We start from the raw sequence: 22,921 nt of genomic DNA on the forward strand, positions 1-22,921 counted from the left end.
GTATAAACTATAACCCTTATGTTAAAGCAAAACACTTTAATTATATAACTATTCTGATCTGAATATGTCTCTGAATGATTATGAAACTGATAGAATCACAAATTGGCATTGAGTCCTGGAAACAAATTTCCAGGTTTCAAAATAGTTTAATTACTCTATTTAAGTCTGTTAGCTTATTTAAATATAGGTTGTTATGTTTAAAAAAAAAAAAAAAGTAATTTCATTCTCTTACACACCAAACAATTCTTCATTTTTATTTAGCTTTAAGGATGTTACTGTAAATACTTAATATCTGTATGTAGATTAGGTTCCTATCATTTAAAATATCTGCAGTAAATAATACATTGTTTTGTTTTCTTTAAAAGCTGCAAAATCAGCCATGAAGAAGTCTAACGCATATGTCTGCCCACTCTACAAGACAAGCGAGCGTAAAGGAGTCTTATCTACTACTGGACATTCTACTAACTTTGTTATTGCCTTAACTCTTAACACGGATAAACCAGTCCAGCACTGGATCAAGCGAGGTGTTGCATTGCTCTGCCAGCTGGATGACTGACTTTGGACAGTTCAGATACGAACTTCACCAGATGCCTTTCTCTTCATTCCCTTACAGAGGGAGTGTAGCATACTGTGTCAAAGCAGCATCTTGACATGCTCTTTGTATAAGAAGGCGGCATGCAAATATTTTCTGATCCTCAATATTTTGCCTTTCCCCAATTATTTGCCCCAAGATTAGCACCTTTGCAATGTATAAAAGATACAGCTAGGATTTTAGCCTTTTGTAACATTATTAATGTGTAAACATCAATTTTATGTGTTACTTGAATATCACAAAATATATCTTAATGAAAAATGAGACTTGTCTGCTCTCTCTGTGAGGAACATTACAATTAATCAAATTTTGAAGAATTGGAGTCCTGAATCATGTGAGTGGAAAGCTAGTAGGTAGTAAGTTTGGGGATTTTTCATATATAGCCTGTAGTCTGTCAAAGCAACGGTGAACATCTTGAGAAATTGTTCAACCATCTGTAGAAAGTACTTTCAAGTGCCTTGTTTGCTCAGAATATTCGTCTTCTCAGGATTTACTTTGCTATACAGATTTTGTAAGTTTGTTTTTCAAATAGTTTCCATGAAGAAATGGTCAAAATCTCCTTTATGGCAACTTGCCATGAAATGTTGTGTGTTTCCCTGTTGCTCCGCAGAGGCAGTCCGGTTTCAGTTCCTTCACTGATTCTGTGCTTTTTAAGAAAACCGAGAACTTACTCAAACGTTCTCCTTAGATCTCCTCTATCAAAGAACCTTTTCCACCTTCCAGTCGGACCCAGCCATCATTGTTTTGTAAAGACGCGTTCACAAAATAAGGTAGGAGTAAATTAATACAGGCTGCCACAAAATGAGTTAAAGTACATGAAAGTCTCACTCCATCCTACCTTCACCATTATAGTTAGGCATCTGTGTCCTTCATTTCCCTGCTTATTGTGCATTACACCTAGAAGAGTTTTAAGCACAGGGCTTTTTTTCTTTCTGAAACTGTTTTTTGCCCTGTATAAAGTCTATATGTTTATCTGTCATTTGCTTTTCTATTTATATTAATATGAAAATTGTTATTAGACAATGAGTAAGTCATATTGTATTTTTATTTAAATAAGGCTCTTTTCTTTATTGCTTGTTTATATTTGCTTTTATTGTTTTTATTGTTTTCTTTATACACAGCCTTACTCTTTAAGCAAGCTACTAATGATGCCTTCTTTACTTTATTCTCTTATGAAAGCACTAATGAATTTTCTTTCGGTTAACGCAATTGTTACTACTTATAGATCTTAAATTCTCTTTCCAAATGCTTCAACTGGAGTATTTTACCAAGAAACTGAACTTTTAATTCTTTCTTTTGCTGACACCATTTGTCAGGTCAGATTATCAAACTAACTAACTAACCTGTATGAAAGAAACATGGAGAAAGTCCCAGAGTATCTTATGATCGGGTATTTATAGTGAGCTATTAATGGACATAGACTCTGCTGAGATCACTTTCAATCCTGAAAATATCACTTTCAACTTAATAATCACTTCATCAAAGTTTGAGGTCTTCCCTCCTTCAGAAGGTGAGGAAAAACTATACATTTTCTCAATTCATAGAGAAATTAGTAATCTTCTTACCAAAAAAAAAAAAAAAATCCAGATTTAAAATGTTTATATACTGTAGTATAGATTTAATCAGATTCTAACAGTATTTGTTCATGTATTTTGTTAATATATTTTTCTTTTGCTATAAGTGCAATTATGGAGTGAGGCCTTGCTACTGCAGATTAGTTGGATCAGGTAGCAAATTAAATGATGGAAATATTTCATGAATTACTGCTGCTCAGTTTTAAGACGTGTATAGAATTATACCAAACTAAGTGTTGTGGTGACAACTTCTTTTGTTTTTCTGTGCTTATTCATTTTGCTTATTTATTTATTTATTTATTTATTTACCTTTTTTATTCATTTAATTTTATTTTGCCCTGTTTTGGGTGGTGGTTTTGTTTTGTTTTTTTCAGACCAACTCTCTTGAAAGACAGAAATGGAAGTTTTGATGAGGTAAAAATGGACTAGTGGTTTGAGTCTAACAATATCTTTGATTTTAATCTATAATAATATATAGCTGAATATACAAAGGAACAGTGTGATAAGATTGTGCATGTAAAAGTATATTTCTGCAAACATAATTTTTAATGATTAGATAGATTTGATCATTAACAAGAATTGTTTATGAAACTTTTTAAACTTGAGCACTTAAACTTTACAAATAGTATCAATGGGATTTATTTTTATGCTCCAATGTTTTTTATTATAATCTTCAGGGATAAGAAAAATTTTAATTAATTTAACCCTTCCAATTTGACAAACGTTTTTTCACTAATGCCACTCTTAAGGTTTTGGGGTTTTGTTTGCTTGTTTTTAATTAAATCCATTGTGCTTACACCAGCATTTTTGACTTCTGGTGTATTTGGATATATACTGTTGCACTAGTTTGTATATATCCCACACAGCTATTAGAAAAATATAGGCAGGCACACACTGATGAAGAATGCACAATTACAAGTTTATCTGTTCCCAATGGATGTAGAAGATGCATATAAGGTGGTAGATTTAGTCTCTTTTGAAGTGTGCCATTTCATGGTGTTTCAGTTGGAGGACTGAAGCACGTAATGTTAGCACAAATCTACAATACTCTTTTGACTATAAAGTATGGCCCTAACTATATCTTTGCTGAAACAGTTTGATCAAAATCATATATTTAAAAAAACCTTTGTTCTTCAACTGCCCTTCACTACCAGAACCTGTTTGAACAAACTAAAAAAAACACCCCAAAATTTTATTGCACATCTGTTTTCCTATTATGGAAACATCTAGAGCACAATTGAGGAAGAAGTAGCAGTTCTAAATGTTCAGTCTGTGGAATGGAGATAAGAATTAGCATGTGCTATTGGAGTAAAATACCTCCAATTTGAAGAACAGCTGTCTTTGCAGTGTTGGGAGAAGGATAGAGCTTGAGATGGAGAAATTCTGATTCATTTGTTTTAAACTATGCTTTCTTTCTCTTGATACTTAAACAGCAGTCGCTGTTTCTATTACTCCAGATTTAACCAGAAGATTTAACATCTGCTTGCAAATAAAAAGCATTTTCCCAGTAAAGGTGACTCAAGTTGTGCTGATTTGTCATGTATAATTCTACATATGTGTTTGATGATGACTGTGATGAAATCCCTACCCAGCACGCTATTCAGGAAAGCTTATGGGATATGCATAAAAATGAAACAAGTGTGGATGTAGCAGAGAATGAGAGGTAATGGGTTATTACTTCTATATTTGACATTTTCATGACATTATTATGTGCATGTAGGAAGTTCATTTTCCTTTGACTTGTATTGCTCAGTTGTGTATTGTATTGCTACACTAGAAAGTGTAATATGTATTATAGACTGTTGAATATTTAAACTAAGGTATAATTGAATCATGAACTTCTCATTAATTATAGCACTTTATTTTTTTCTGTTTATGCAGTTTCCAGTTTGTTCCAAGCAAAGAACGTGGAAAGATAATCGCAGCTATTCGGACAGTTAAGTACAAATGCACTGCACTAAGCCTATCCCCCTAGGAATCACTAGGTATTGCATTGGTGAGCAGTGCCTGCTTTTTAGATGTCTGGTCACCTGAGTTAAGTGCCTATTTCTTTATATAGTCCTGGGGAGAGTTAGGCAAGTAAAAATGGGACACGCAAAAGCTAGCTTATTAGATAGGAAAATGATAAGAAAGAGGATGGGTTCAAACCTCACTCTTCTCTGTGACTCCAGTGCTTCATTTTCTGGAATTAGGAGCCTCTATCAGTCCTTTCTCATAAAATAAGCAACAGAATGGCAAGGTGCCCAATCAATCAGTGCTGTATTTGGCACTTTGAGTTACCCAGATGAAAATCCTTTCTCTTCCTGAAAAGTGTTCCAGAATTGTTCCTTAGCTGCCAGACTTCAGTGTATTTCTATATGGAATGCTCTTAGTCTGCTCTCCTCTTGATACTTCCACTTTTTGTGGTGTAACTGTCAATTTATATATCCAGTCACAGAGAAAACTAAGGAATGAAAATAACTAGGACAGTTGTTAGGACAGTGGTCTGCCAGTGGGAAACCTTCAGTTCAGTCCTTATATACATCATAGTAAGTAGTCACAGAGGTATTTAGTAAAGCTGGAATCAAGAGCACAGGTCTCCTGGAAAAGCAGATTCTAGCTCGGTGCACTAAGGGGAACGTGCCTAAACTCTAATTAGGCTTTCTGTCTGGCCTAATGAATATATAATTCTTCTATATGAAGGAAAACTTCAGCAGCAGATACTGAGAGCAGTCAGTTCTCTTATTCTATAGTTACAGCTTTCTCCTAGGAAGACAGACTGCCTTCTCCCAGAAATAATGGGTTAAAAAACCAGGAGTAGAATCCAGGCCTTTACTGAAATGGGCTTTCTAGCCAAATGAAATTTTGCTGCTGCTTGTGAGAAAGCCTGAACTCTTCATTTTGAAAAAACTTCAGTTTGAGGGACAAATTGAACAAGTCCTGAACAAGTTCTGCCTGGTAGCTGAGCAATCTCCCAGGCTGCAGCAGGAGCACAGTTCTTTCGCCTCTGGGGGAAGCTGTCTAGTAATTAGACTTGCATAAAAGTTGAGCAGTGGTGGTGCTGCCTTAGTCTCGCTTAGTTCTGTAGCTGTCTCCTTTAGGGGGATGCTATTTGTTGTTGGACAAATGTTTTCCTGGACCCTGTGTCAGGCAATTCAGCCTGCAAGGAGGTCTAAGCATAACAAACGGGGAACCCCTAGTGACAGGGGTAACTCTAGGCACCTTCCTTCTCAGCCTGCTGACAAGTTTGATCTCGCTCTCAAGTGAGTAATTCTCCCCATGCAGCTCGTCTGTCTGATGCGGAGTCCTGCATTCCACGGTGGGAGTGTGTGTTTAATTCTTTCAGTGAATCTAGAGCTGAGCAACTAAGTAAGCAATATTTTTTCCCTTTAATTATAAAAGTTGAACCTAGGGCAGCATTTGCAGAATTTGGCTGTTGACTGTTTCTGAGATACAGAATTGAAGACCTGATCACTTGTGTTGATTAAAGTTCCAGTAGGATTTTTAGTAAAAGCAAAGATAATGAAATACATGTCATATCCCAGTTAAATCAGCATCATTCTACATTTGCCAACCTAATTCTTCTTCTACAGTTTCAATAGGACAGTTGTTTACTTCATATACTAAACTGTCATGCAGTGTTCTCTTGAGAGGGTTGTAGTTTAAATTTTTTAGTCGTGTTAATTATAAATAAATGATTTCAATGTGTAATTCAAAATGCTCTGTGAGTCAATGTAGATCACTGATTGTTCCATTCATAGAACCACCCTTTGATCAAAAATTGCTTTGGCAAGATAAGTTGTTATACTAGTTATACTGATGGGATAAATGGCCCTCAAATATATCAGTTACCCTGAATTTTGTTTTATGATGAGTAGTTGGATAAGCGCGTCTCAACATATCACAGGCCAAGAGGAAGCCTTGAAGAAGTTGGTGAAGCACAGTTCTGCTTTTGAAGAAGCAGACCAGCAAGGCTGGCTTCCTCTGCATGAAGCTGCAGCACAGCTGAATAAGAACATCCTCGAAATAACTTTGAAAGGTAGGGAGTCCTTCTGTTTTTCCACCAAAAAGTTTTACAAAGTCAGGTCTGATGAATAATCCAGCTTCAAATGTGTTCTACTTTTCTGTATTCCAGCCTCCAGTGCCATTACGTGGGAACAGACCACTCTAAAAGGGGAAACGCCTCTTTTGGTAGCAGTAAGAAACTGCTTTATAGATAATGTCCGCTTTCTCCTGCTCAATGGCTGCAATCCCAATGCTAAGAATGAAGAAGGAGATTCTCCTTTAGTTACAGGTAAATACCTTACTTGGAGGAGGAGGGGAAATGAGGTGAGATTCAAAATCAGACATTTTAGGTTTCAGTTTGACATGTTTGACTTGTTCAATACCTAAAGTATTTTGCTATTGGCAGCAGAAACTGTTAGCAAACAAGCAAAAAATCTGAATGTGTCTGTCATCATCTGTTTTTCTTCCCAGAAGATGGTAGGGCTTTAAATGAGCTGATATTCCAAGTTAGGGACTGTTACCACAAAGTTCTTAGCATTATTTATTAAAGTATTGCCCTTCTTGATCTTCTGAAGTATGGGAAACAAAGAGAGAGTTTGGGGAAAGATTTTTTTTTTTTTTTTTTAGCTTTTCCTAAGTCTGTTCCAATGCAAGGAGTGCCAGATGACACCCGTTTTCGATCCCTCAGTTGCAAAGAGGTTCAGATTGGACATGTATCTTTTTCCTCACATAATCAAATAACTTTCACCATGAAGTGCTAGACTATCTTCTTTTACCCAGTTGTGCTTCTTTGTGCTATCACTCTTCAGGGCTGCATGCATAAAACATTCATATTCTCTACTTGCATAGTATTTTTTTTCATTACATCAGTTTCTGCTTCTCTAAAACCCAGAGTGATTGGTTTTGATTTTCAAAAGTTGTAGCAAAACAGCCTGATTTAGCTACATTGCATTTTATTAGCATAAAACAGTATGTTTGCCCCCATTCAGGCACTGCTGGAATTAAACTAAATATAACAAGTGAAGAGTCTAATCAGGCCTCCAGATTCTCAGTTCACTTCTGTTTGAATTTTTTAAATCACTCTGTGTGAATTCTATTTTAAGTTAAACATGCAGAAGAGCTGTAAGCCTTGATTTCTAAAGAACCAGTCTTAATATTTTGCCAAGATAGATGATTTTCAAAATAGTTCTGTGTTCATTTCATTTGCTTCCCCCAAGCTGGTCTGTGATGCTATTGTTCTTACTCAATCCTGTCCAATAGAAGGAAAGCGGATTGTCATCATCTGAGTTTCGCAAGAGCCCTGTAAGTTTCTTGAATGAACCTCTAAATTTCTCAGTGTTGGAAAGCTGGCTTTTTCAAAACAAGGGTCAAAAAATGAGGGGGAAAAAAACAATCAACCCTCTGTAGAACCCCCAACCCATCCTTTTGAGATGACTAGACCTTCCAGTCAGGGTCACCAGCTTTAAAAATGCAGGGAACTCCTAGGTGCTCTTGAAGTACACTATACTAAAATGCACCATCCCCCCAGAAGGGGATGTATGCGATATATATAAAGCAGCCGTGTAGGTTACAGATAATGAAACATCACAAGTTATAGTATGCTCTCAATCTTATTTGAAGCAGCTCTGTCACATGAGGCACAGCTCTATCTAATCTGTCTCAGTAAATGGCACTCGCTGTTCTACCCTGCCCAGCCTGGAAGATTGGAAAGGAGAAGAGGATGTTGCCTATTCATTCCATTTGCTGGAGATCTCTTCAGCCAATGCAAATCACCCTTCTAAAATCCTTACTATCTTAACAGATCACACTTATTAAGATAAGGAGGCACATGACAAAATCATTTTAAGCTTTGTTTCTATTACAGTAAGTGCTTGTGAAGATTATATATAGCTCCCTGAGCAGGCCAGCTACTGATCACTCCAAGCCCCCGTCTATCATCTCCATCTAGTGGCAGGGAGGAACTTTACCAGCTGCAACAGATTACAGAAAAAAAGAAAAGAGGAAAAAATTACCATAAAATTATTCATTTGTATAATTAATATTATGCTAGAAACAAAGAACAGACTTGATGATAAGTTGAAAATTTCAGTGTAGTGTGACATTTCTCAGTGTATAAATAGCACTTCAGGGAACAGCGTGAGCTTTCCTGGACTGCCACATAATAGAAATTAGAGCGCACAGAATAGTGTTGAATAACATTCTGGCTAATACTTCACATATTGTCTTACAGCAATTAAACATGATGCATATGAGATTGCCTCCTTGTTGATAAGTTTTGGTGCAAAAGTGAATTTGCAGTGTGTCCACAAGAGGACTGCTTTACACGAGGCAGCCAGACTAGGCAGAAAGGATCTGGTGAAGCTTCTGCTTCGTTCTGGAGCAGATCCTGATCCTCGCAGTGGATATGGACTCACACCTCTAGCACTGGCTGCACAGACTGGACATACAGAAATTATGGAGCTTTTACTGCAAAAAGGTGAGACTTCTGTAGAGAATGTTTTACAGCTCAGTCGGTTGATTTAGTAATGTGCAGTTTCTAGAAGACCCTTCAGTGTGGTTCTTCATACTAGTAGAAATTGTATAGCTATATGCTTTAGTACCGAAATGTTTAAATCCAAAACGGGGCAAACACAGTGAATCCTCTTTCTAAAAGGGGAAACTCTTTCTAGCTGTAGAGGCCAAAAATTGTTAGCTCACCAGCCTGTAAAACTTTGCATTCCTGAATTGAAAGGAAATGAAAGGCCTATGATATTGAGTGTACAGTCTCTCAGATGTTAATAGCTTTAAAAAATACATTTTTAGAGATTTAATTTTTTTACAGCAAAGAGTAGTAGTCACCAATGTATGCTTTACAAAACTGTAAGCAAATGTGATATGTCACTGAAACTTTGTATTTTTTGTATGATCACTAAATGGCATCTTAATTTATTTGAAGTATTTAACTCCTAAATCACATAGATCGAGGTCTGTTTTTTTCTAAAGAATTCTCTGTATCCAAATTTCATATTATAAGACATATTACCTCTGAAGTAGTTATTTTATTTACATGCATTTTTGTTAATCTTTCCAAAGTTTTGTGAGTGGAACTGATTATTGTAAGACATGCCTTCTGTATACAGCAGAAATAACATTCATTACTAAAGAAAATGCTATCTGCAGCAAGAGGATTGTTGTGATGTAGTTAAGGCATAATAAACACTGCAATAGTATTCAAACAAAATATTAATAGTTTAATGAGTATTTGCTACATACACACACACACACACACACACATATATAGGCACAGTAGTGCTGCAACTGGAATGTAGGAACTGTTTTGATACTAGTTCTCTTCCCTGATGAGAGGACGTAGCTTCCTGTTACAAATACTCAGAGAATTTTTTTGTTGTTTTTTTTAAAAGAAACAACTTTGTTTCTCTTCTAGTACCTAACTTTCACATATTCCTATATGGAATTAATCTCATCCATCTTACATTTCTTTATGTATTTCATATTTAGTTATATTTGTTTGAGCATTGTAAAAAAGAACAGAAGTGCATTGTATGTAAGACAAAAAGAACTGCATGTATGAACAAGAAGTAAACCCCTCGCATGCCTCATTATAGCATTAAGTCTTATTGTGTGATTGTACACAAAGCAGTTTGGACCTTCTCATTCTCAGGATTACATGAACACAAGTAATATCAAGGATCTAACACAAATGGTTATGCCCATACTGGTTTTATTTGGTGAAAAATAGAATTCACAATTCCTTGTCATTGGAGGGGTCAGAGATATTAATTGCTGCTAGATATTTATAGTGATGCCTGTGAAAATGCTTGATGTTTCTCTCCAGGTGCTGATGTTCTTTCACAGGCAATGGATTGTGCTTCTGTATTATTTGAAGCAGCAGGAGGAGGAAATCCAGATTCGCTGAGCCTTTTACTAGAATATGGGGCTGATGCTAATGTACCAAAGCACTCAGGTCATTTGCCGATCCATAGAGCTGCATATAGAGGACACTTTCTGTGAGTTAATATACTTGAAAATCAAGTAATAGTGACAACAAAAATATTCATTTTGCTAACTTTGCCTTATTCAAAGCAGGCAGCAAATCTGTAGTTTTGTAGAAGTAATTCTTTTTAACCATGGAAATGAGAGTTTTGTGTCTGAATGCAAGAGGCCAGTCAAGATGTAATCTGTTCTAGGATGAGCCTACTGATCCCTGTAGTATTTCCCCATTTGTCACAAATAATACTATTGCCCAGACTTGATGTTTAGGTGCTTGGGACATCCTTATTATTTTCTTCAGAATGTGCTCATCTCCGCTCTGTCATAGGAAGGTAGACATACATACTAAATAAAAATATACGTGGGGGTAAGGGTTATCCCCATTTTAAAGATGGGAAAATCACTGGAAGATATTTGTGTTAAAATCACAAAGAATCAGTGAGGAACAACTCTTTCACTACTAGAAAAGTTGCATTGTGCTTAAGAATCCCAGGAACCTGCCCTAATTCCTATAGGTTAAGCAACTGCACTGTGTTCTCATCATTCAAGAAAAGTCTATACTGAGAAGGAATCATTAGTTTTCTAGCTAGAAGTGAGAATGTTGATGAATGACGGCATAATTGGATATATTGTAAATATTTCATGTGTAGTAAGTGTGAAGTCATTGCTGGCTAACTATTTAATTGTTAGAAATTGAAGTTATAGCATGTCATATAGCATATGACATGACATATAGCATGAAGTATAGCATGTCATGGGACTGATTTGGTAGATTAAGACAACTGTATACAATCATGATGAATTCTAAAGCCCAGCAAGAGAGTTCAATGATTGATCTAAGTGAACCACCATACTTAAGATTCTCAAAAATCTTTTTTTCTTCTTCTTCTTCTTCTTCTTCTTCTTCTTCAGAGCCTTAAAAAACTTAGTTCCAGTTACTAATTTTGATGCCATTAAAGAAAGTGGGATAAGTCCAGTTCACTCAGCTGCAGCAGGAGCACATCCTCAGTGCCTTGAGTTTCTCCTCAGATCTGGGTTTGATGCCAACTTTATGCTGGATCAGAGAGTTCGCAAAGGCTACGATGACCACAGGAAATCAGCATTGTACTTTGCTGTTTCAAATGGGGATATCTGTTCAACACAGTTACTGCTGAATGCTGGAGCCCTGCCAAACCAAGATCCCATCAATTGTCTCCAAATAGCCTTGAGAATGGGCAACTACGAGCTAATGAATCTACTGCTCCGGCATGGAGCTAACGTCAATTACTTCTGCAGAGTGAATACAACACATTTTCCATCAGCTCTACAGTACGCGCTGAAAGATGAAGTCATGTTAAGAATGCTGATGAACTATGGGTATGACGTGCAGCGCTGCTTTGATTGCCCTCGGGGAAATAGTTCCCATTCCCAGTATGTGACTGATGGATGGACTTCTACTGTTATCAAAGATACAATGGTAAGTATAACAGAATGCTTCATATGTTGTTTTACTGGCAGTATCCTCCTTAAAACTGAGAAAATACTTGTTAATGTATTCTTTCAGAAAAAGAAGTTTTGAAACTGTGAGGCAGTTTACATATAAATGTAGGACTAGACAAGGCTTTAAAATTAAATAGGTGTCACCATAAGGCCTGATTCATGATAGCAAATCATCATAACTAATATTTTTCAGTGTTGAAAATATAGTGAGCAATATGGAAACAGTACAAACTTGGCTCTCCAGGGCAGTCTTATCCACGCTGTGAAAGCAGGTACTTGCATGCTAGCCCACTGGGTCACCTTGTATCGTGTTCCTAATGCTGAAAGCCCATTGCAAGGACTCCCTGAACCTGGCGTGATAAATGCTGACCAGAAGTTAGCCAACTTGGATTGACCAAACAGGTTCCTAGAGACACCTGTCAGTGTCATTGCTTTGACAATTGTAAAGTCCACTTGAAACTAATAAGCCGTCCGTAACCCGAAGGTAAGGGTGTGTGGCACAGCACGCACGGGGCTGGCGGCTCCCTGCCCAGCGCCCTGGGACACATTCTGAAGAGCTCTCCTCTGGTGCTGTTTAAAATTCCTGACTGGGGGTTCCGAATTACACTGTGGAAGACTAAATGCTTAAAAAGAGGTGCTCAGCTACCTAATACAAAGCTGCTTAAGTTCATTTTTTTCATATAGTACAAAATAACCAGATCTCTATATTCTACTGGTGAGGTTTAACATAAGGTGTGACAACCTAAAGCTCCCCTGACTGACAGAGCACTAATTCTTTCTGGCATTTACAGAAATATTGAATATTATTCTATTAAATGTTTTGTTTCTATCAGTTCTGTGAAGTGATCACTTTGTCATGGCTGAAGCATCTGTCTGGGAAAGTAGTGCGAATAATGTTAGATTATGTTGATCACGTTAATATCTGCTGGAAGCTAGAAGCAGTTCTCAAAGAACAGGAACTCTGGCCAGAAATCAACTCAATTCTAAGTAAGTATCTGATGTTTAGATAACTGAAATGAGAAACTGTTTGGGGCTTTTTTGCTGTCTCACCTTCTTACTTCTAGCAAATCCTCGCTCTTTGAAACATCTTTGTCGTCTGAAGATACGGGAATGCATGGGCCGGTTGCGTCTCCGTTGTCCTGTCTTCATGACCTTCCTTCCACTGCCAAACTGCTTGAAAGACTACATACTATACAAGGAATATGATCTTTATGGACAGGAAAACTTCTTAGGAACCTACAACCTCAACTGCACATAACTATTATTTCTATATTTTGAAGGGAATGTTGAAGTGGGTAAGACTTTTATGCAGCTCCTTTTCTCTTCTGGGATTTTATCTCCTATATGTGTGTGTGTGTGCACGTGCATGTGTGTGTGTATATATATCTCTCTCTATATAAAGGAAGACCAAGTCTCATCATGTGCCCCCTCCACACCGCAGAAAGTGGGGATCTAAGTACTGAAATAGGATTAACAGCTACAGAAAACTCTTGCTTATCACAGCAACTAGTGTGATATACTGACGTTTCAGCAAGAAGGCAACATGTCTAAAAGACGTGTTTGTTCTGCTTTTCCTTCTCAGGTATTAACATGTCTCATCAACTGTGTATTTTCTTGCTCTTTCTAGAACTGGGTTTTCACTTTACAGTGCTATCCAAAGGCATATTTGCAGGTTTTTGGAATTTCTCTTCAACCAGTTTCAGCTTAACCTTTTGGAACACTTACCTAGCAGTAGTCACGTTTTGTTGTCGTACTTGGGAGAAGAAAGAAATGTGCAACTGAAACTGTCACGTTCATTACATGGAATAACTTCTACTGCAGAGGCCAAACACTCCAATCATGCTTAGATTCTCTGAATGACAAGGTGACAAAGCCTCCTAATGGCATCATTGGATACTTTCATCGGATGGGGTGATGTTACATTGTCATTCTGCACTAAAAATTTCCAGGTAGATAACTGCTTACTAATCTGTATACTTACATAGTGCACACAGATGCACAGAATACTTACTCTTCTTAAAAATACTACAGAAGAATCCATATATATATATATTTTAAAAAAGTAGTTCATCAACACACTTGGCATTAATAGTATTTATTCCTTCATTATCAAGTAAGCATAGATTTTCATTTATACATGCATCTGTATCACTGAAGTTACATAATTCAAAAGTCTCTTTTCCCGCAGAAAAAAATCTACAAATCTTATAAAATACAAATTTAACTATTATGGAGCTATAATCCATTGCTTCTTACATGGTGCCTATCATATAATAAAGAAAACTAATGAAGCCTGTGAAATAGTGTCAGTAACCATGTTAATGGTTGTGCTGGTAAAGCTTTTCTATACAACATGAATTCTGACCATTAATGTAACCGTAGCTCTTTACAAAGTGCTGCACATTGTCATGTGACTAGAACATGTGCATTAAAACAGCCAGCTAAGACAGTAAGGATTTTCTTCTCTTAATGTTCAATCTTTGATTGTTGCAAAAATAAGTTACCATCGTTCCCAAGTACAATAACTTCCTCTGAGGATATCTATCTGGCTAATATGATTAAAATTAACACAACTGAGATATACTTTGAAAACAGAGGGATTCAACTGCACCTTAAACTTAGTTCAATGGAAGGCATCCTGTTGCCAATAATGGTACTCTCTGGAAATCAGTATTAGGAAAAAAGCAGATGTTTTTTGCATCAATACAAATCCCATCCAGAAAGTTACTATACTTAAGTTCTTATTATTTAACCTACAAAATGCTGACTGAAGCCCTGGCATAATACATTTACTATTCATGTTTCCAAGCTTAAAACACAACTATCAATGTTGAAGTAAGTATACACTTGAGGTTTTTAAATACAGCTCTTCAAGGAAAAAATGTGTAAGTCTCAAACATTGCAAAAATTACTTATACTTCACTAGAACATGACCAGTCCAGTACATCATCATAAGTAGGTGACCACTCCACTGCATTATAAAAATCACCTGAAAGATTGTACAAAATCCTTGGCTTGCAATATAAACTTCATTACGAATACAAATGCATTCACAATGGCACACTGACTTATTCTCGTCTTATTAAACTGGATATCACTGTGGCAGGAAAAAAAAAATCAATCAACTTAGTGCTTGGTTAGAAAGAAAAGCCTTGGAAACTAATTGACTTGCAAGAAATTCTGTAAAATAGAGCAAAGAAAAGAGTATAAAATATCAGCTGTTGTTAGACTAGACAATGTCTCTCTACTAAATTCACTGAGTGTTAACTAAACAGCAGAGGCAGGTTTGCTTTGTCTGTGTGAATTATTTCTGAAATAACATGAGACCTTAGTAGTAACAACACTTTCTCCATTGGCTTCTCTTCTAAATTCTGTGTGAGTACTTCAAAATTCACCTTAAAAGATATGCACAATCCAAATTTGCTTCTTTATATCAATGTCCATAAAGTATATCTTCATAAATAGCTTCAGCTGTTTCAAGGATTGCTCTGGATTTACATCCATATAATGATGAAATATCACTGCATTGGCGGGGGGATGTGATACAGTCCTGTTAATTTACCATTTAACAGTTAACTAATATTTATCTTGTTGGTACAATTTCAAAGCTAAAAAGATTAAGGAAGTAATAGACCATCAAATCACAATTAGTTTATACCACCCACTTGTAACCAGTTCTGTATGGCTAAGTTGCATACAACTCTCTTAACTTTCTTCCAGTTCAGACTTAAAGAAAAGGCATCCATGGCCATAGAGGAGTACTAGCTATTATCTATAATGCAATAAAATGCATACCCATAAGCACCCTCTATAAATTTTGATATTCACACCATTATGTTCATAGAGAATGAACGTAGCTTGAAACTGATGTGAAAATTTGCCATGGTCTGTAGTGTGTAGATCTACATAGCGTCACAAATGTAATATCCCCTTACCTAAGGGAAAAAAGGTGGCAGTAACTATTAGGATGCAATTAGCAACATGAAAATTTAGCCCTAAACAAGACTGCTGTTTCAGTACCTATGCAAAGCCCTTTTAAAATCAGTGTACCTGAAAGAGGGTTTTCAGGAGTTTTTGAAATAATCAGTATGTTAGATTCAGAAGGATGCAAAATAAAACTTAACTTCAGCTGCAGTGCTTGGTAGATCGGTCTAGAAGTAAAGAGCAGTAGGAAATAGCCAAAAGGAGAAATAAATTACAGGAGAGGACACCAACTAGTAATTTACTTTCTTACAATAATAAAACACTCTGGTGAAATTCTACCACAGTAGCTCCCAGGAGGCCGTGAGGTGTTTATATTGTAAGTTATACTCCCAAAGAAAATACTAAGCTCTCTATAAAATTTTGTTTAAAAAAAAAAAAAAAATCCAATGAAGAATTTCCAAACCTCATGAGAAAAAGGGTACCAAATAGTTTTCATTTGGGGGAGGAGGGCAGGAATAAAACCTCAGCAGATGTTCTTTGCCTCGAGGTAATTATGACCATAAAGCCTCGTGCTCCTCCCCGTCAGGAGGGCCTCAATCGTCCGAGCCCCACTGCCGCCTCACTGCCCCGTTCCACTTTACCTTCCTGATCTCTTTTGACCTGCCCTTTGCTCTTGCAGCCGTCATCACTCTCCTGCATGCTCTTAAACAGTTGTGCTCATTTTGCACCACAGACTCTTCTAAACAAGCCAAAAAGCTTAGTTCATTCATCCATCTCAATCTATCTTCTTTCCCTTAAGGACTACCCTCTGCATTCATTTCCCTGCTTTTTAAGGGCTAGGAGAGTCATCTAACACAAGTGATATGCAATTCACGCCTCTGCTGTCTGTTTTAGAAAACTGCATTTAATGGCACGGAGGGAAGGCCGGCAAAACAAATAAATAAAATAATTCCAATCAGCTATTGTTACATCTGAAAAGTGCCATATCACAGAAAGTTCAGGTGCCAGCTTTCTCTCTCCTGCTTTTCTTTTCCTCTTTATCTTTGCAGATTTATATCTAAAACATTAATAATAGGTTTCAAGAAAAGATGACATCTTTTCAATAAGGCTAATACAATAACACGTAGAGAAAACAGGCTACACAGCAGAAATGCTTTTTGATGGGACTGCTAATCTATTAGCTGTCTCCCACATGGAGCTGTGGATATTGCAGCTTAAACTGGTTAACACATTAATCACTCTTACTCTGACAACTAGGTGACTAAATTTTAGAAAGTGGAGACCAATGACTTCATATTCTTCTTGTGCTGTTTCAAAGTTACTTCACCTTCAGCATGTACTGGAAGAAGACAGACCCAACAACCTTGAGCTAAGCTGTCATATTATCTGATAGCAAACAGAAATATCACTAAGTACAAAAAAAAAAAAAAACAAAGAGAAAGAAACACAAGCTGGACCAACTTGGAGAGAAAATCTGGCTACCATGCAACTATTTGTAAGCCTAGATTCAGGCATGAAGAGGAAAAAGAAAATTTGCATTTGTTGCCTCTCTCTACATTCTTGTTGGCAAGAATAAAACCAGTCTCAAGAACAAGAGATGAGAATGCAAAACTACATATGAAATAAAAACGCCACTTAGATAATGCACAAAGCCTCAGATCTGCGTGGTCCATGTGACAGTGTACTGGCCAACCTTGGCCACAGGCCAATACCATCTGGCCTGACTAGGCAACAACAAAAACAGGTACTTCTGCAATTGTCTGACTGACTTCTCTGAGGATGAAAAATATACTGGAGTAGGAGCTTCTAATGCAGGAGGAGAACATAGAGTTTTTTTGTGGCTGAGTCTCCCCCTTCAACGTCTCTCATAAGGCAGAAGCACTGTGACCGCTTCCGAGGCTGCTCAGTGCCCTCCACGTGCTGCAGTGCCAGTAACATCAGCCAAGAGCGCTGTTCTATCTCCTCCTGCAGCAGCAGCCCCAAAGCAGCAAATTCTGTTATTCCTGCAGCAGGCTGGGCCGGCAGCAGCACCTCCCTTGCTCTCCTGTGACAGGAGCCAGATGCAGTTAACCTCTGCATAGAAATTTGCCTCTCCAGCATAAAGTGGAGGAGGAGGAGGAGGAGGCTGCCTTCTTTAGCTTCAGCAAGGCAACTCCCATGCATGAGGACAGTCTAGGGAACTGTTCCCTCTATCCACCTGCAGGCATCTAGTAGAGATACTGAGATTCCTCACTTACTGTCTTATCAGCACCAAGAAACTCCAGCTGTGAAAGATCGGGCCAGCACTGGTGATGGGACATACTCTGAAAATTGCATCTGTTCCTGAACACCAAAAATGCTGAAATACCCTACAATGAACTGTAAAGCACTCATACATGTTATAACATAACTGGGATTATAAGTATATTCTTCTCTTTCTACATTTCCTATTATTTTTATACCACTATTAGAGACATGTCTTCTGTTCCATTGGATTTTAGTATATATAGTAATTAGTGCAAAAATAAATATTTCTCTCACTTTAAACAATTTTCCTGTTCTGAATCAAAAGGTGAATGCATATTTAGTACTATATAAAATAAATATTACACAGGGTATAGAGAATGGAGATCAGGCTTAAGAGCTGTAAACAGATACTGCTTTGAAAAATGCTTTACAGGATTGACTCTAGAATGTAGGATTAGCATAGTCTCTTTAAGAGCTATTTAATTCTCTTTGCAAAATACATTTCCATGAAAAGACCTCAAGAGCCTCAATTCATTTTCAATAAGAGTAGTGAACTAGTGACAAGGCATTTAAGTATTCAGAAGATCCAAATGATGATACTCAAGATGTTCTTGCAACTGTAGGCATGTTTTATAAAACAAGTGAACTCAAAGGCTTACAGTTTATTACAAGTACTGGGGAAAAGCAAGACCATGGCACTTGTGCTACAAGAATACGTACATTATTCTTACCATTTGATAAGGAATGGTTTATTGCAGAAAGATGCAACTGTATCTCTTCAGCTCTTTTCTAGGTTTGACAAAGTTTTTTTTTCTTCCTGTTTGGAGAAATCTTCCAATATTATATTCACCAAAAAACCAAGGCAGTACCATACAATGCAGTATGAAAAAAAAATAAGATCTTTCCATCTAGAACTACTGCACATCTCACTGATGTTAATAAGGATTTTTCTTTCTAAACCTAAGAACGGTTAACCGCAACAACAGTTAGGTAAAGCTTAGCACTGTCTTATTTGGATAGCCACTTTTGTTTCCAACAAGGTGTTCTGCATACTGCAGCGTAAAGAACAAATTTCAGTGTATTGTTGAAGTCCAATGAGAGGTTAATTTTTGCTTCAAGAGCAATCAATTGCACAGCCAGGTAAGTGGAAAAAAAACCCACCACTTTTTCCATATTGCAAAGAAGCCTTTAGAAGCCATAATTTTGTAGTAAGCATGGCAGCATCACCATGCTTGATCTGGCATACAGAAGAGAAATTATGCTGACATGAAAATGGAAATAAGTTAATTAAGAAAGAAAAATCAAGGTATAATAGGGTCTACATATTGGGATGTCTTTTATATAATACAACAGACCCTCCACCTGCATTTTGCTTCTTGTAGATACTGTGCCATTTGACCAGATATATCCATGATTCCAGTTTTAATCAAGCAGGCAACCTTAGGCTTCAGATTCTCTCTTCTTCTTTCCATCTTCTCCTAAATCACTGTCTTCTGACTGGCTACTGCTAAGGACTACAAATTGTCCTTCTCCACTGCTCTGGTTCGATCTGCTGGAAGCAGCTATCAATCGACTTTGCTCCTCTAAGTCCTAATTTGAGGAGAGGGGTGGTGGTGGGGGGAAATCAAAAAAATAATATTCATTTTAAAGTCTTCTACAGTGGTAACAGGATACCATCATTACAATTTGTAAAATATCTTTTAATACTATCAATAGACTTTTTTTTGTAGAGACATTCAATAGGAGACTAAAACATTTCAGCTTCAGTAGCTGGCACTGTTAGAAAGAAGAGCTAACACATGTTAACACACCTGTACCTACAGTCCATAAATACAGCAAGCCAGAACAAGTGTCTTGGCCTGCAGCTGCTCCCTGCAGCTCCCTCCTCGGTACACAACAGCAGCAAACAAAGCGTCCCACTGCTTGGTGGATAATAACTTGCAGTCGCATATGGGGCACATCACGTGACAGAAGCATTTGTATTTGGGGCCTGTGATGGGTATTGCCTCAAGCAGCGCTCTTAAGTGCTCCGATAAGGAGGTTTTGTGGCTTATCTCCTTGGAAGGGTTTTTTAAAAACTGGTATACAAAGTTATACAAAATCTGTACAGGAGATATTTGTAATAATTAACTTAATTCCACAATGTTCTACGCATTTGTGCTAAAGAATATGATACTGTAGCTTGGAGTACAAAACTACAAAGAACAATCTGAAAGTTGGTAAGTAGAAAAAAAGAATATTAAGAAATAATAATGAAATGTACCTTTTCGATTTGTTTTTGTTTATTGAGCTCTTTTTGTTGTTTCTCTTTTACTCTATCTATTTCTTTCTGCTTTTCCGATGCTTTTCGATCCTAAGGACAAAAACGTGAATAAAATAAGTAACAACAGCCTGAGACTTTTGATATGCTACCAATTTATATGAATTTTCTCAAAACAAAAACAAAAACCCACAGTTTTGATTATTCTCCTTTTAAAGGACTGGTATGCTTGCTAAAAATACCAAGCTGTATTCTATCTGGAATATTGTTCAGCAGCTGACCTTGGCAGATCTTTTTATCTAATGTTTAAATTCTGTACCACAGATCCCTTAGAACACTGCATGATAGTATTACTGCATCTGTAAGTATCTTGCAGAATACATTCTATTACACATATTAAACGCATTCTCTCCCTTCCAGTCACAAGGATCCCCAAAAGATTCTTACCAGTTCTGCATGAAAAGCAATCTGTTTTGCCAGTCCAACGGAGTCACAAATCTAAATAAAAATCACATTTGAAATAATCAGTAAGAATCTAATAAAAATGTCTCTAAAATTAAGCCAAATTCCAAAATCAGAGTTTTCATGATAGCATATTAAAGCCCTTGCAGGTATTTGGACTGTCAGTTTTTTGTTTGTCTGTTTGTTTTTTGAGTACATAAACAAAATGCTCTCCCACAGATATCTAGGACTACTTGAATTGGATCTAACATCCTGAAATCCATGTCAGGTTCAACACTGATACAAATATAACCATCATCAGTACCTTTTCCCCTTCATTATTTGATTCAAATATATAGCAGACTGAAGTCTGGCGGCTGTCAACTCTCCCTCCTGAAGTTCTAAGCACGAATCCAAAGAGGCGCTTATTCTCCTGGTGTGTAGCATACAGGACTACATTGGGCAAAGGAAACTGCCAAAAAGGATCAAATATGGAGATATTAAAACTGGTTCCAAACATTTTTCTGTATGAGGTTTCAATATGCTGTAGATGACTTCAACATCATAAATGCACGATCACACCAGGGAAGAAGTTAAAACACGATCAAACATGCATTTAACAAACACAAACGGTGGGTAACAAGGGTAGGATTAAATTATTCAAAACAAATGAAAACATCTAAAAACATACACCATGTAAGAGAACGGGATCACATTTGCAATAAGATTCAGTCATCTTTCTACGTGTGAACAATTTTTTTTTTAAGAGAAATCATTTGTGCAAATTCCATCAGTGACTAAGCTTTCAAAATTTGGTTCCAGGTAAGGGGACTACTTCTCCAGAACTTTTACTGCAATTAATTAGTTCACCTCTTCTGAACTATATAAGCAGGAAGAGGCGGGGGGGGGAATTGTCATTATCTTGTTCCAGTAAAAGCATTTTGCATTCTCATACCTAAAAGAAGTTGTAGCTAGAAATTTCAAATGTGTTTTTTTAAGACTTAACATGAGATAAAGTTTTTAAATTCTGAAGGCCCCTACTACAGCTGATACAAATTGAGGGAATAAAAGTTTTTTTCCAAACCTTAAACACAGATTTAGAATACTGTGAAGGTATTCAGGTGCTTTACTTCACCTTAAAAGTTCACAGCTTTGGGGCAGTTTTGAATTTAATACAACAAAGATAAGGAAAAAAAAAAGCACTGCTTGTAATCTCAGGGAGTTTTCACATGCTAAAGAATTTCTTTTAAAGATATTAAAATAGTTCAGAGACCTTGACAAACTGAATGTCTCAAAAAAAAAAAAAAAAAACAACCCACCAATAAATTAACTGGCAGACCATAAAGTTTTGTGCTAAAAAACAAAACAAAAAAAACAACCACCAAGCAAACCCTTTTGGACTTCTTAACGCAATCAACTTCAACCTTAATGTTACTATTTCTCTATTAATTATAAAAATATTCACTATCAAATATGTTATTAAAATATGCATTGTTTTCCTAAGTATCAAATCAGGAAAAAAAAAATCTGTTTGAAAAGCCTATTTCATCCACTGAAATCACTCCCCTTAAACCGGATTTGCTAGTATTTTTCTATCTATTTCAAGGTGTTTTCATTAGTCTCAGTTTCAATGGAAAATTGTCTGGAAGTCTCATACTGTCTGTGTTTTCTGCTAATATCTAGTAATTTTATTTAGAAAGTAAAATAATTAAATTGCTGAATATTTATCTTAAAATGTAATGTTACTTACTCGTAGTCTTGTAACTTGCGTCTGTGGATCAATTAACCTAAAAATTTGGTTTTAAAAAACAAACCAGAAAGTAAATTTTACCAAAGTGAAAGAAGATCATTCTGTAAATAAGCATCATTTGAAGTTAAGAAGCACACTTACTTTAAACAGTCACAAGTGACTAACAAATGCGATTCTGTCATCCTGAAAATGTTATGAATGGCCCGAGCTGCTAGAATCTGACGCATTGTTTCATAAACAACATCTGGACTTTCATCATATTTCACCTCCATAGAGCCAAGAAATCTTACAATAAATAACTGATGAAGAATGGAATCTAAGACAAACAAAAGTATCAAATGAGCTAACTCTGTTTTGGGTCTTCCATTCAAAAATAACTTTTCTGAGGCTAAAGATTACAGTCAAGAAAACTTCAAGCTTCAAGTTACTTGAAAAGGGATTGCTCATATTTATGAATTACATGTACAATTAGTAAACAGCAAGCCACATATCTCTTCACTTGGTTTAACAAATACAAAATATGCAACGCAATGAATTATCTTAAAAACAGACTTTTATATAGTAGTCTAATTCAACTTGTCTAACATTTTTAATGCAACTTCCAAAACTAGTGTTAAGCTCAGAGAGAAGCTACAGATGAAAATACAAAATTAATTTGCAAATTCTTTTAAAAATTATTTAACTATATCATTTTGCATTGA

The 22,921-nt window shown here is 36.5% G+C and overlaps 3 protein-coding genes across 6 annotated transcripts in view; 2 read left to right on the plus strand and 1 right to left on the minus strand.

The window, feature by feature from the left end:
• DNAH12 (dynein axonemal heavy chain 12) overlaps window positions 1-850 on the plus strand; it is a 75,334-nt gene extending 74,484 nt beyond the window's left edge. The window contains exon 73 of the mRNA XM_067303745.1: window positions 366-850. Coding sequence (XP_067159846.1) covers window positions 366-556 — 191 coding nt within the window. The 3' untranslated portion in view covers window positions 557-850. The remainder of the gene's footprint in view (window positions 1-365) is intronic.
• A 2,854-nt stretch (window positions 851-3,704) lies between these two features.
• Window positions 3,705-12,877, plus strand: ASB14 (ankyrin repeat and SOCS box containing 14). Its single transcript, XM_013955566.2, has 10 exons — window positions 3,705-3,829; window positions 4,048-4,102; window position 5,799; window positions 6,053-6,184; window positions 6,281-6,439; window positions 8,381-8,626; window positions 9,986-10,157; window positions 11,053-11,596; window positions 12,453-12,606; window positions 12,684-12,877. The coding sequence occupies exons 1-10, from the start codon at window positions 3,705-3,707 to the stop codon at window positions 12,875-12,877; spliced, it is 1,782 nt and encodes a 593-aa protein (XP_013811020.1).
• An 821-nt stretch (window positions 12,878-13,698) lies between these two features.
• The window catches only part of APPL1 (adaptor protein, phosphotyrosine interacting with PH domain and leucine zipper 1), a 35,690-nt gene continuing 26,467 nt past the window's right edge, over window positions 13,699-22,921 (minus strand). For 3 of the 4 annotated variants that reach the window (XM_067303748.1, XM_067303746.1, XM_067303747.1), the window contains 6 exons: window positions 22,362-22,536; window positions 22,221-22,257; window positions 20,796-20,942; window positions 20,477-20,527; window positions 20,033-20,122; window positions 13,699-19,359 (listed from right to left, as the gene is read on the minus strand). In XM_067303748.1, coding sequence (XP_067159849.1) covers window positions 19,210-19,359; window positions 20,033-20,122; window positions 20,477-20,527; window positions 20,796-20,942; window positions 22,221-22,257; window positions 22,362-22,536 — 650 coding nt within the window. In that variant the 3' untranslated portion in view covers window positions 13,699-19,209. The remainder of the gene's footprint in view (window positions 19,360-20,032; window positions 20,123-20,476; window positions 20,528-20,795; window positions 20,943-22,220; window positions 22,258-22,361; window positions 22,537-22,921) is intronic. The other variant, XM_067303749.1, reaches the window with a different exon arrangement.

The sequence above is a fragment of the Apteryx mantelli genome, chromosome 12 (genome assembly GCF_036417845.1).
Source record: "Apteryx mantelli isolate bAptMan1 chromosome 12, bAptMan1.hap1, whole genome shotgun sequence".
NCBI classification, from domain to species: Eukaryota; Metazoa; Chordata; class Aves; order Apterygiformes; family Apterygidae; genus Apteryx; species Apteryx mantelli.